Below are 12,685 nucleotides of genomic sequence, written 5' to 3'. Positions count from 1 at the left end.
TCCTCCCCCCCCCCCGATTGATCCAAGGGGGATGATTTTTCTAGCCATAAACAATTCTCAATAACCATATGGCAAGGACGTCATAGACAGTTTGAGATTTTTCTTAGAAATTTATCTCTGAGCATTGGTGTAGACAGAGAAGGGGAGAGAGAGAGAGAGAAAGAGAGAGAGAGACAGAGACAGAGAGAGCATTGTCATTTATTCAAGACTTGTGTATATTGTTACAGCTCAGTAGCTAATTTAAAGGCTTTTCATCATCATAAAGTAAAGCCCCAGGCTCCTCCAATCCTGCATTTAGGAAAGTAGGATCACTAAACTTCTGTGTGGATTGGTAGCAGGTGAACATTTTATACATGTCCTAAGTGCTGGCCCCTCATTGACTGGCCTGCCTTGCCCCATTAAAAGGACACATGAAAGTTGCTCGGTGACCATTTACATTTACATAAATTAATTTCAATGCATAAGCTGTCATAATGCCATGTCAATCCTTCCCCCTAAGCCTCTTTGAGAAGAATCTTTTTCTTAATCTTTTTTTTCTTTTTTTTTTTTTTTGGCTAGGCAATGGGATTAAGTGTTTTGCCCAGGGTCACACAGCCAGTAAGTGTCAAGTGTCTGAGACAGGATTGGAACTCAGGTCCTCCTGACTGCAGGACTGGTGCTCCACTGCACCACCTAGCTGCCCCAAGAAGAATTTTCTTTAAGGATTTTTTGTATAATTGAATTCATTGTTCTTATTAACATAGTTCTGGTTGGCTTGGGGGTTCAAGTTTTTTTTTTTCTTTGCAGTATTTCATAAAAATCTTTCTAGATTTTCTTTGTATTCCTTATACTTTTTAGCCTTAACTGTATTATCATATTTCATTACATGAAAATACCACAATTTATTTAACCCTTTCCCTATTGTTGCACATTTAGGTGATTTCCAGTTTTGTTCTCTCTTGTTTACAATCACTGTAACAGGAAACAGAACTGAGCCAGTGATTGTATTGGTATTGGGAACTCCCAGATGAGGAAAATCCCTCTACCAATGCAGGTAGCACCTCCTCTGCCACTTAGAGTCTTAGAGGGTGACCTGAGATCTTAAAAAGTGCTGTCTCCACCACTCAGCCACTAGGAAAATCTTTGAACAGAGAGTGCTTTAGGAGGGGTATATTTTGGATCCCAACAATGGAATCATGGGTTCAAGTATATATTTAATTTTGTAACTTTTAGTGAAATATTGCAAGCCTATTCTCCAAAAAAAGATTCTATGAGTTTGCAATCCCACCAGTGGTGAATGTGTATCTGTATCTCCACAATCTACCAACACTGAATTTCATTACTTTTAATTATTTTTGTTAATTTGACAGATGTTAGGCAGTACCTCAATGCTGTTTTAATTTGCATTTTTTGGAAATGCTGGCTCTGAGGCAGAGGACCTGAGTTCAAATCTTGCCTCTTTTGTTTACTACCTGTGAAACCTTGGGCAAGTTGCTTCATCTTTCAGGGCCTCAGTTTCCTCATCTGTGAAATGATAGAGCTGGACCAGAAGATCTACAAAGTCCTCTTCATCTCTAGACTTGAGGTCCTATGATTGTTGGTGAAGTTAAAAATTTGTCAAATGATTATTAACAATTTGAGTTTCTTTTTTAAAAAATATCTGTTTGTGTCCTTTGTCCATGTTCCCACACTAACATAGTAGTGGATTCCTTTTACATTTATGCTGTAGATATTTATACTTGCCCTTGACACCTCCCCCTTTTAGAATATAAGTTTCCTAAGAGTAGGGATGGTTTCATTCTTTGTATGTGTATGACCAGCGCTTCACACGGTTCCTGGTATATAGTAGGCACTTATTAAATGCTTATTCATTGATTGATTGATTGACACAGATCAAGGTGCAGAACCCCATAGCTAGGAAAATGGAACCAGGAGAAGGCTGTGCTCATCACTTTAGAACTTTGCTAAAATGTTGCTTATTTCCTTCCATTCCTTGTAGTATAACCCAAGAATATGTGATGATCTTCATTCCTGCTCTTCCTGTAAGTTACCCCCAAATTCTAGCTGCTTGTCCTTCACCAAATCAGTCATAGGTTGTTCTCACTCACCAAAGAACTTGGTGGTCTCAATCTGATGCTCGATCAGATTGTGTCTGTGCAATGGGCAGAAAGTCCACGTCTCAATGGCAAGGGAAGGAAAGAGAAGCCGTCAATTCCAGATGCCAGTGTCCAGATTCCATCCCCTTGTTCCTATCATGCAGTTAGCTACCTGTAGGGGGCTACAAGGAAGTTAAGATCTAATGGGAGCCTTGGAGCTCAGTAGGTAGAATTGAGGAGGGACAGCATTGCAGTCATGGGGGACGGCCAGAGAGGATGCCTGGAGTCAAGAGATAGAGTGTCTTGTCTATAGAATATCCAGGAGGCTGGAGCACTGGATCGAAGAGTATGTGTTGAGGAGTAAGGTGTAAGAAGGCTAGAAAGGTGTGTGGGGTGTGGCTAGGTTATGAAGGACTTTGAAAGCCAAACAGAGCATTTTGTATTTGATCCTGGAGGTGACAGGGAGCCGCTGGGGTTTACTGAGTAGCGGGGGTGACAAGGTCAGATCTGCCCTTTAGGAAAATCACTTTGGTGGCTGAGTCGAAGATGGACTGGAGTGGGGAGAGACTTGAGGCAGACAGCTGCTATTTGACAGAGACTAGAGAGGTACAGAGAACACCAAGTGCTTGATGAATAGGGAAGAGGGGGGAATGTTTGAATGAAGAAGGCCGAGGCCCACTTCTTAGAATTATACCCATGTTTAGCCCATCTAAGATCAGTCCTCACATGTATGTGTATATTTCTTTCCAGGCAGTTTTCCTTTATACCTTAGAAGTGAAATATCTGCAAAATCAGGTATGGTGACATTCCCACCCTATGTAGGCTTCTGGGTGTTTTGGTCCAAATAGCTACTTTCCTTACCACTCCCACTGGGCCCTGCCTGCTGGTGCTGTGTGGTTTTATGGGGCCAACCTAAAATGTGTTTCTCCCACTTGGGTCCACCTGGGTTAGAAGGAATGGGAAAAATTGGGCTGTGGAAGAAATTAGAGTTTCTCCTTGGCCACCCTGGAGATGGTTCAGTGGGCAGGCCCACTCCCTTGCCCACCCTAACTTAAGTCACATGCTTGCTCTCTGCTGCCCCTCCCTATGGCCAACAATCTCTTACAATTGATGTGAAGGGACTCAGACTGAGGGGTGGCTGGCTACTGGTCTCGGTCATGGGAGTTTGTGTTCCTAAAGAGCATCTCATGCCAGGCTCCTGGCCTGGTACTCTGGGTACTCATAGACTCTCAGCTCTACAAGGGGCATTGGAGAACATCAAGTCTGACCCCCCTTCATTTAACAAGAAATAGAAAAAGAGGCCCAGAGAAGGAAGAACCTAGCCTTAGCTCACACAGCCAGTCAGCAAAAGAACTGGTAACAGAACTCAGGGCTTCTCTGCCTTCCCCAAATCTGTCCCCTCCACCATCACTACCTCCTTCATTAAGTTACACTCACAGAGTCACATCCAGAGACATAAAGACCCATTCACCAATACACACAGGCATCCAAAGTTGACGCTGATGTTGGGGGACCCATTCTACGGCACCTCCTCCCTCTGTTGTTTTACCTTGCCAGACACACTCACAAAGACAAAGTCACATATATAGGTGAAACATTCCTATCCGGACACACTCATGGACGGGCTTGAAGCCACACACACCTTAGACACAGTCACAAGAGCTCACACTCACAGATCCTCCCTCTCCAGTTACCCAACAACACAAAAGTCATGGTATCAACAAAGACTCAAAGAAGAGCAGGGGGTCTGAGTGCTCTGTGGCTAGGTTGCTGTTTTCCTGTATTTCAGAGCATTATCTGGCCTCAGGTTCTCAGCACTATCCTGGCAAATGGTGTCAATGGGTTGGCCAACTACGTCTTTGTCTACGTTTTGAATCTGGGAGTGCCGTAAGTAGCAAGTGGGCATTACCAAGGCAGTAAGAATCTGGTACAACAACAACAAAAATAATGATAACAATAGCATTTATATAGCCCTTGAAAGTTTGTGAAGCACTTTATAAATATTATCTCATTTGATTGTCAAAACAACCCCAAGAAACAGGTGATATTATTATTCTTTTACACAGCGCCTGGCACGTGGTAGATTTTTAATAAATGCTTATTGATTTATAGGTGAGTAAACTGAAGCAGACAAAAGCTAAGTGACTTCCCCAAGGTCACACAGCTAGTAAGCGTCTGCAGTAAGATATGAACTCCAGTCTGTGGGGTTCAGGATGGAGGGGATGGCCTGCAATTGGGAGCATTTGGGCAAAGGGCAGGAAGTCCCATACCTACCGCCAAGGGGCAGAACCTGAGAAAGAGGGTTAAAGAAAGAAAGAGAAAGGAAAAAAAGCTTCCTATAGGAAAGACAGGGCAGGAAGTGATGGGGACACCTTTCAGGTCATGGCAAACCTCAGCACAAATGTAACATAAAGTGTAGTAAAGCCCTGACTCCCCTCCTGGGTGCATCCCAGAGCAGCTCAGAGCTTTAGACTGCCTTCTCTTCTACTTTTCTCCCCTCCAAACGTGGTGACCCCAGACACTCACGCTTGGGGTAGAGATTCACTGATGAGACAAGCAGGAGTGGGGCTTTTCAGATGGAGGCAGAGGAGGGGGAGGGGCAGGTGGGTCACTCAAGTAATGGGAAGGGCTCCAGAGTCATGAGACCTAGAGATGGAAAGGAACTCAGAAAGCATAGGACTTTAGTTTTAGGGCTGAAAAGAGGACCTCTGGTTCAATCCCCGCATTTTACAAATGAGGAGACTGAGGCCCAGAGAGTAGTTTGCCCAAGGTAATAAGCAATGGGGGTAGATTTTGAACTGGGGTCCTCTGGCTGGGTGGCTTAGTGGAGAAATCTATGAGCCTGGAGTTAGGAAGCTCTGAGGTCAAATCCCGTTTCAGACACTTAGTACTTCAGTAGACCCTGGTCCTTTCAATTGCCTTCTCTGAACCTCAGTTTTCCCCTTTGTAAAATGAGTAGATTGGACTCAGCGTCCCCTAAGGTCTCTTCTAGCTTTAAGCTATGAGCCTAGGCTCCTATGGCTTCGAGATCACCTAGTTCAACTCCTTGAAAGGAAACTGAGGCCCAGAGAAGGGAATTGACTTGTCCAAAGTCACAGTGAAGACCAGGCACAGAATTTGAGTTCAGGCCTTTGGACCCTTTTAAAAAATTTAATCAATTAATTAATTAATTAGTTTGTTTGTTTATTGGACTCTTTCTGTTGCACCATATCACCTAAACTAAGGCAACCAACTCAGGAGCCTGGCCTGCAATTTCCATCCGTGGGCAGCTGTCATTGTTGTGAGAATGCTCCTGGTCTGGGGGGTCTCCTCCCTCTCTCTTGGTAGCTGTTCTAGGGCAGCCCCCTAGAACAGGGGCAGACTCTGCTCCTGGAGAGAACAGGCTGCCTTGATGGTAGCCTGTGTAAACATTTACTACTACTACTACTACTACTACTACTACTACTACTACTACTACTACTACCATTACTACTACTACTACTACTACTATTACTATTATCATTATCATGACTGGCTTCAGCATCTCCCGAGGTGAAAAGGTATAGAAGCCCATAGGATGGGAGCAGAGAGCAGAGACAAAGGGCTCCAAGAAAGCCTTCCCCACCTGGGACCTTCCTTTCTTTCCTTTTCCTTCTTTCCCAGGGGCTCTGCTTTGGCCAACACCATTTCCCAGTACATCCAGGCCATCATCCTTTTCCTGTATATCGTGGTGAAAAAACTCTACCTAGAAACATGGGGAGGTAAGGTGTTCTCTCTTTTTCTGGCCACATCCATCCAAGTGTCTCTCTGTTTATTCACCCCCTCTCCTGGCAGTATCATGCTAGCCAATCCTGCAGCACATGGTTTTTTAGATCAAGAGGCATGAGGTAAGTCTGGATATGAGGATCACAGGACTACAGCTAGAAGGGAGCTCAGAATCCCATTGACCCAACTCTTTCATTTTCCAGATGAGGAAACTGAGGACCAAGGTCACCCAGGTAGTAAGCATCAGAGGTGGGTATTGAACCCAGATCCATTGACTCTACAGCCAATGTTCTTTTCCCTGTACCGATGCCTCCTAATGAGGCATTGTGTCCTTTCAATGTTTTCTGGAACTTTCCTGCCTCATTTAATCTCCATAATAGCACTGTGAGGGAACCAGAGATTAGGATTATTCTTCCCATTTTATAGATGAGAAACCTGAGGCTAAAAATGGTTAAAAAGAGGTTAAAATGGTTAAAAGAGGTTAAAAGTTACTTGGCCAAGGTCCCAGAATAAGCTAGTGGCAAAAATGGCGCCAGAACTCAAGTCTCCTACCTCTGGTAGCGGATGAGGGGAAGTCTCCAAATTAGGTAGTGGCCTCCAATGTAAGGGTGAGACCCTACCAAAGCTGGAAATAGACTAGGGCAATTGAAGCTGTGCCCCAGGCGTTGACCTCTAAAGCGGGATATTTTCTACCCTGGGGGCTCGATTGCTGTCCTGTGTCCTTCCCCACCCCAGCACCACCTGCTCCACTGCTCTGGTCCCCAGGCTGTGGCCCAGTTATTACTTCCAGGAGTCTCCCAGCAGGCCAGGGGAATGGTCCCAGATGAGTCATCAGGCCTGAGGTCTTGGGCCACATGGGATGCCTGGGACAATGTGGGATCTGCTGGGGATGGGGCAAGGAGGATCCCCAGCAAAGCTGGTCACTAGCCCCGTGGGTGGTAGCCATTGGCCACCCTTACCTTCTAATAGCAAACTCAGCCTTGGCCCTTTCCTGTTACTGCCCCTCTTTGCCCACCATTTCTATGGCACTCACTATAACCCTATTCCTTTATTGAGCAAGAGCCAGACCACTGGATTTAGAGTCAGAAAAGCTGAGTAAGAATCCAGGTTCCACCATTCACTCCATACGAGTGCTTGGGCACTTCACTGCTCTGGATCTGTAAAATGGGTGTTAGACTAGATGGCTTTTAAGGTCCCTTTCACCTTCAAATCTAGGATTCTCTCTCCTAGATCTTTTTCTCTTGCATTTCTAGAAAAGAAGGTGTTACAGTAGGAAGAGCACTGATTCTGGAGTCAGAAGACCTGGGTTCAAATCCTACTTTTGACTTTTACGATTTCTTGATCTGTAATGCTCTGATCCTTCCATTCTAGGTTTCTCATCAGCTCTTGGCACACCCCTCCAAGGATGCTCCTCCCCTAGCTACACAAGGCCAAGAAGAGGACCTAGCACACCCTCCCTTCTAGACCCTCTCTCTGTCACCATTACTCAACAACCACCTCTCCTTTCAAGTTCATAGACTTAGAGCTCGAAGGCACCTTAGAAGTCATCCAACCCAACTGAACTTTTTACTTCCTTTTCCATTTGGCCAATTCTACTTTTTAAGGCATTCCCATCTTCATTAGATTTTGTGCCTCTTTTACCATTTGACCTATTCTACTTTTTAAGGCATTCCCATCTTCATTAGATTTTGTGCATCTTTCACCATTTGACCTATTTTTTTTAAGGCATTCTCATCTTCATTAGATTTTGTGCCTCTTTTACCATTTGACCTATTCTACTTTTTAAGGTGTTATTTTCTTCAATTTTGTGGGGCCTCATTTACCAAGCTGTTGACCATATTTTCTTCATGATTTTCTTGCATCACTGTCATTCCTTATCTCAAATTTTTCTCTGCCCATCATATTTGATTTTTAAAATCCTTTGTGAGCTCTTCCAGGAATTCTTTTTGGCCCTGAAATCAATTTACATTCTTCCGTGAGGCTTTGGATATATCAGTTTTGAATTTGTTGTCTTCTTCTGAGTAGAAGTCATGCATTCCCAGTACTTTCACTTTACATCTGAGGAAACTGAGGCTGAGAGAGGTGAAAAATAACTTACCTATGGTCACGCAGGTAGGAGACAACAGACCTGGGATTCAAACTCAGGTCTTCTGACTCTAAATCCCATGATCTTCCCATTAGACCATCACTGAGGAAGATTTCAGAGGATCCAGTAGAAAGAGAAATTAGGGGAGCATATGAATGGAGGAGGGCTAGGGCTGAGGCTCGAGTGGAGGTGAGAGGAGGATAGGGTCAGTTGCCTGACATTCTGACTCTTCCCAAGTAGCCATCTGTCCAAATCCTTATTGCTGTCATTCAGGCCCCCCAGATCACTTCACTTCTTCCCCAGCAGTTTCAGAACTGAAATTATAGTCATAGAAGATAAGAGTGATGACCTTGAAGGAAGACTTGGGTTTAAGTCCCACCTCAGATACTTACCAGATGTGTGATCCTGACTTTGTCTGGCCTCTCTGTGCCTCAGTTTCCCCATTTGTTAAGCGAGGCCTCCAAATTCTCTTCCAATTCTAAATCTGTGATCCTATGACCCAACACCCTGACTTCCTAGTTACTCCCCAACTCCCATGACCTGTGTCTCAACTACCTCAGCCATGCATGCACAGGAAATTATCATGTCTTAGCACTTCCATTGTCTCAACTGAACTTGCCTCAATTACCAGACCTGCTTCCTGACCCCCACCCCCAATTCTGGGTCCAATGGCCCCAACACTTTCCACTGTGCCATATTGCTTCTTCTGAGGCCCTTTGATCATCTTAGCTACTTTCATGTAAGGCTGGCTTTGCTGAGATTGTTCAGAAGTCCTCAGGTTGGGCCTCCTCAGGCCCCGTTTTGAGCATCCCTGTGCCAATGGATTTAAACCGCTGGGTCTGGCTGATACTGGAGGCAGGGGACAGGGAGGGGGACACCAGAAGTAGACAGAGGCCTGACCTGGCTATGCTACATGACATCACTTCAGCCCCCTTCCCTCCTTTCTCTTCTCAGGTTGGTCCCTCCAGTGCCTACAGGGGTGGGAAGCCTTCTTGTCTCTGGCCATTCCGGGCATGCTCATGATATGTATCGAGTGGTGGGCCTATGAGATCGGGAGCCTCCTCATAGGTGAGACTTTGCCATTCACAGAGCCATTGGAGGGACTAGAGGAGGGACAGGAAAGCTGTCTCCATCTATCTGGAGAGCTACCAGGGGGCAGATAGATTAGCTTTGTTCTGCTTGCCCCCAGAGGGCTGAACGAGGAACAGAGAGTGGAAGGTAGGGAAAGGTGGAGTTAGTCTTGATGTCAGGGAAAATGTCCTCTTAGTGAGAGCTGTCCATGAGTAGGATGGGCTTTCTGGGGAAGTATTATAGGATTGCAGGATAATAAGAGCTACTAAGAAGCTGTCCCTTTAACGTTTGCAAACCACTTCACAAATATTATTTCATTTTATTCTCACAACAACCCTGGGAGGTAGGTGCTGTTATTATCCCCATTTTACAGATGAGGGGACTGAGGTAGAGGTTAAGTGACTTGCCCAGGGTCACACAGTTAGTGTCTGAGGCTGAATTTGAATTCAGGTCTTCCTGACTCCAGGTCCAGAGCTCTATCCATTAACTGAGGTTTCAGCACCTTTTCTCCTCCCTAGCCCCTCTTCCTGGGGGTGGATGGCCTGTATCTGGTACATGTCAGGGAAGGCTGGCACCATCTCTGTGTTCTTCAACATTTTGTTTTTTCCTAGGTCTGCTTGGTGTGGTGGAACTGTCTGCCCAGTCCATAATTTATGAGGTGTCAGCTGTTGCATACATGGTGAGTGCACACCTTGTGTCCTTTCTGGGCCTGGAACAAAGAGGCAAAAGACCTTAAGAATCATCTCTCCCCCTTCACCTTGTAAACTTGCCCAGTCTGGTTCCTACTGGCTATGCTTGGAGACTTTAGGATCAGAGGACTCAGAGCTGGGAAACCCTTCTAGACTGTTCGGTCCAACCCCTTCTTTGACAGAAGAGGAAACTGAGGCCCAGAGAGGGTAAATGGGTTATACTAGGACACCTGGAGCTTCATTCTCAAGAGGGGGCTTGATTATAAAGTCTCCAATCCCTTCTCTCTTTAGAGCAATGTGAATTTGTTTAAAAGATATTTTTATAACTATTTCAAAATAATTGGCTTTTTTGTGTTTTATTTTGTGTATTTAAGAATATTGCAGTGAAAAGGGGCCCATAGGCTTGACCATCCTCCCAAAGGGGTTCAGGCCATTTTAAAAAAAGGCTAAGAATTCATGCTGCATTCTTTTCCAGTTTAAATCTCTGCTCAAATTGGTTAAGATATTATCCTATTTATAATTAAATTTAGTGCATTTACAGGGCTGACAGTGATGGGTGAATTTACAGGCTTGATATTTATTATCATTTTAAGGCAGAGGTGAGTTTTGCTATTAGGGCATGGGAGCAGGAACTAGCAGACCATGTAAGCCCCTTCCCTCTCCTTCTCTCTCTCTCTCTCTCTCTGTCTCTCTCTGTCTCTCTCTGTCTCTGTCTCTCTGTCTCTCTCTCTGTCTCTGTCTGTCTCTCTCCTTCTCTCTCTCTCTGTCTGTCTCTCTGTTTCTCTCTGTCTCTGTCTCTGTCTCTGTCTCTGTCTCTGTCTCTGTCTCTCTCTCTCTCCTAGTTTTCTGTCATCCAAACACTTGATAAGCATGCCATATGCCTTTATCCATTCATGAGGGGGATAAATATTCAATAGAACAGCACCATGGACAGATCCCTGGGGGCATTCTATCAGGGACCTCTCTCTAGGTTGACGTCAATCACCATTCTCGAAGCTGGCTGTCTACCAAAGACTGCCCTCCTAGCTCCTTCCCAGGATCTCCACCCCCCCCCCCCAGCTGCACTTGCCTTTTCACCTGGCTGCTTTGTTCACATCCTAGGTCTTCTCCTTCCTATGAATTCTTCATTTTAGCTAAAACATTCAGCCTTTCCCAGGGGTAAAAAGCAACCTAAAAACTTTTCCACTTCACAGCAGTTTTGTGTGGCACACATGCTCACAGAAACAGATACTTTTGCTTTTGTTTATTTTTATTGATAACTTCTGTTTTAGTATCACCTTCATTTCCAAATATATCACTCCCTTCCCCCAGTCATTGTAACAGAAGAAAAAAGAAAGGGGGAGGGGAAGGAGCTTAGCAAAGCTAACCAACACATCAATTAAACCCGACAGTTTATGCAATGTAATAAGTGCCTTTGCAAAGAAAAGAGGTAGGCCACACAGGCACTTTTAATTTCACCTTCACCTCTCTGATTCCAGATTCCTCTTGGATTGGGCTCAGCCATCTGTGTCAGAGTGGGGAATGCATTAGGTGCTGGGGACATCCATGCAGCTAAGAGATCTGCTGTTACCGGAGTGCTGTGCACGGGTATGTACGTGGGCACTTTCCAGTCCACTCCTACCCTTTGCCTCTGGACCATGGTTCATTGGACATATACCCTGTGTAGACCTAGCCAAGTGTTTCCTAATAGGACAGGGATTTTCCCCTCTGGATTTCCCCATGTTTCAGGATGGATTTGGGGTTAATGTAATCACTGCTGTAATTTTCCCCTATGACCCAGATCCAATCTGATCACTCTGCTCCCATTTTACAGGGAATTCTTGCCTCCCACAAAGGCCCCTTTTGGGGGGAAATCAGAATTTGTGATTTCATTTGTTCTTTTCATTGTGATTTCATTCACTCCCTCTACAAAGACCAATCAATAAGTCACTGCTCTGTAGCCTCTAGTCTTTCTTAGAGGGTCACCTGAAGCATTGAGAGGCTAAAGGACTTGGCCAGGACCACAGATACATTATGTGTCTGAGGTGAGACTCGAAGCTAGTTCTGTCTCTGAAGCTGGAACTCTATCTCCTATGTACCACCAAGCTTCTCTGTCAAGGCCCCTGCTGGACAAATTTGTGATGTGAGTCAGGTTTATTTTAGACCCCTCTCCAGGGCACCAGTGTTCTTGAGCTCCTTTGATAATGGAGAGCTGGAAAAGACCTCAGAGGATCAAGGCAACCCTTTGTTTCACATATGAGGAAACTGAGGCCCAGGGAGGTCACATGGTCATTGGCACTAAGCTAGAAAGGCCTTTAGAGGCCATCAAGTCAAAATCCATCATTCTACAGATAAGGAAACTGAGGCCCAAGTCCATACTATAATACTTGCCCCTCCCCCCCCCCAGTGGCAACATATGCTCTGGACCTTCCCTAAATGCCCCTCTCTCTTTTCACCACCAAAATAGCCACATCTCATATCCCATTTCCTCAGAGTACTACTCCCTTTCCTGACACTAGTTCATCAGGTGAGCTCATCCAGAGAGATGACACGCTGTCCTTCCCAGGAAGCGTGTTTGCTCCGGACAAGTATGCCTCTCAGAGCTGTAATCACAAGCACCACCGGGATTTTGACTCAGGCTGCCGATAATCGGGAAGGGAGAGGGAGTGACGGGAGGGAGGCAGCAAGTTTCCGTGGGGAGGGCGGTAGAGCCTGCACTTCCTGCTTGTGGAAGCCACTCTCTCTGGGACTTACCTCCCCCTGCTCAGGCTGTCATCTCCAGCATCTTGTCACCCCGGGACCTATCTTTGCCAACTCCAGAGAAGCAAGGATTGCACTGTGGATGGAGAATCATCTGCTTCCACCAGTGGCTGAACCGTCCTTGGAACCACACACACACACACACACACACACACACACACACACACACACACAGGCTTCCCCCTTCCCCTTCCCACATTCACCTGAATTTGCCTCAGGTACTAGGTTTGGTAATCACAGCTCTGGGCTCTCCAGAAACACAGTAACTTGATTTACCCAAT

The 12,685-nt window shown here is 45.4% G+C and overlaps 1 protein-coding gene across 2 annotated transcripts in view; it reads left to right on the top strand.

Moving 5' to 3' along the window:
• The window catches only part of SLC47A2 (solute carrier family 47 member 2), a 33,575-nt gene that overhangs the window by 9,986 nt on the left and 10,904 nt on the right, over nt 1–12,685 (top strand). For both annotated transcript variants that reach the window (XM_027861668.1, XM_027861669.1), the window contains exons 5-11: nt 1,979–2,021; nt 2,826–2,870; nt 3,865–3,962; nt 5,718–5,815; nt 8,860–8,973; nt 9,588–9,655; nt 11,144–11,252. In XM_027861668.1, the coding sequence (XP_027717469.1) occupies nt 1,979–2,021; nt 2,826–2,870; nt 3,865–3,962; nt 5,718–5,815; nt 8,860–8,973; nt 9,588–9,655; nt 11,144–11,252 (575 nt within the window). The remainder of the gene's footprint in view (nt 1–1,978; nt 2,022–2,825; nt 2,871–3,864; nt 3,963–5,717; nt 5,816–8,859; nt 8,974–9,587; nt 9,656–11,143; nt 11,253–12,685) is intronic.

This window comes from Vombatus ursinus, unplaced genomic scaffold, assembly GCF_900497805.2.
Source record: "Vombatus ursinus unplaced genomic scaffold, bare-nosed wombat genome assembly UNPS02014768.1, whole genome shotgun sequence".
NCBI classification, from domain to species: Eukaryota; Metazoa; Chordata; class Mammalia; order Diprotodontia; family Vombatidae; genus Vombatus; species Vombatus ursinus.
Note: the sequence above shows the minus strand (reverse complement) of the source record. Positions and strands in the feature narration are given on the sequence as shown.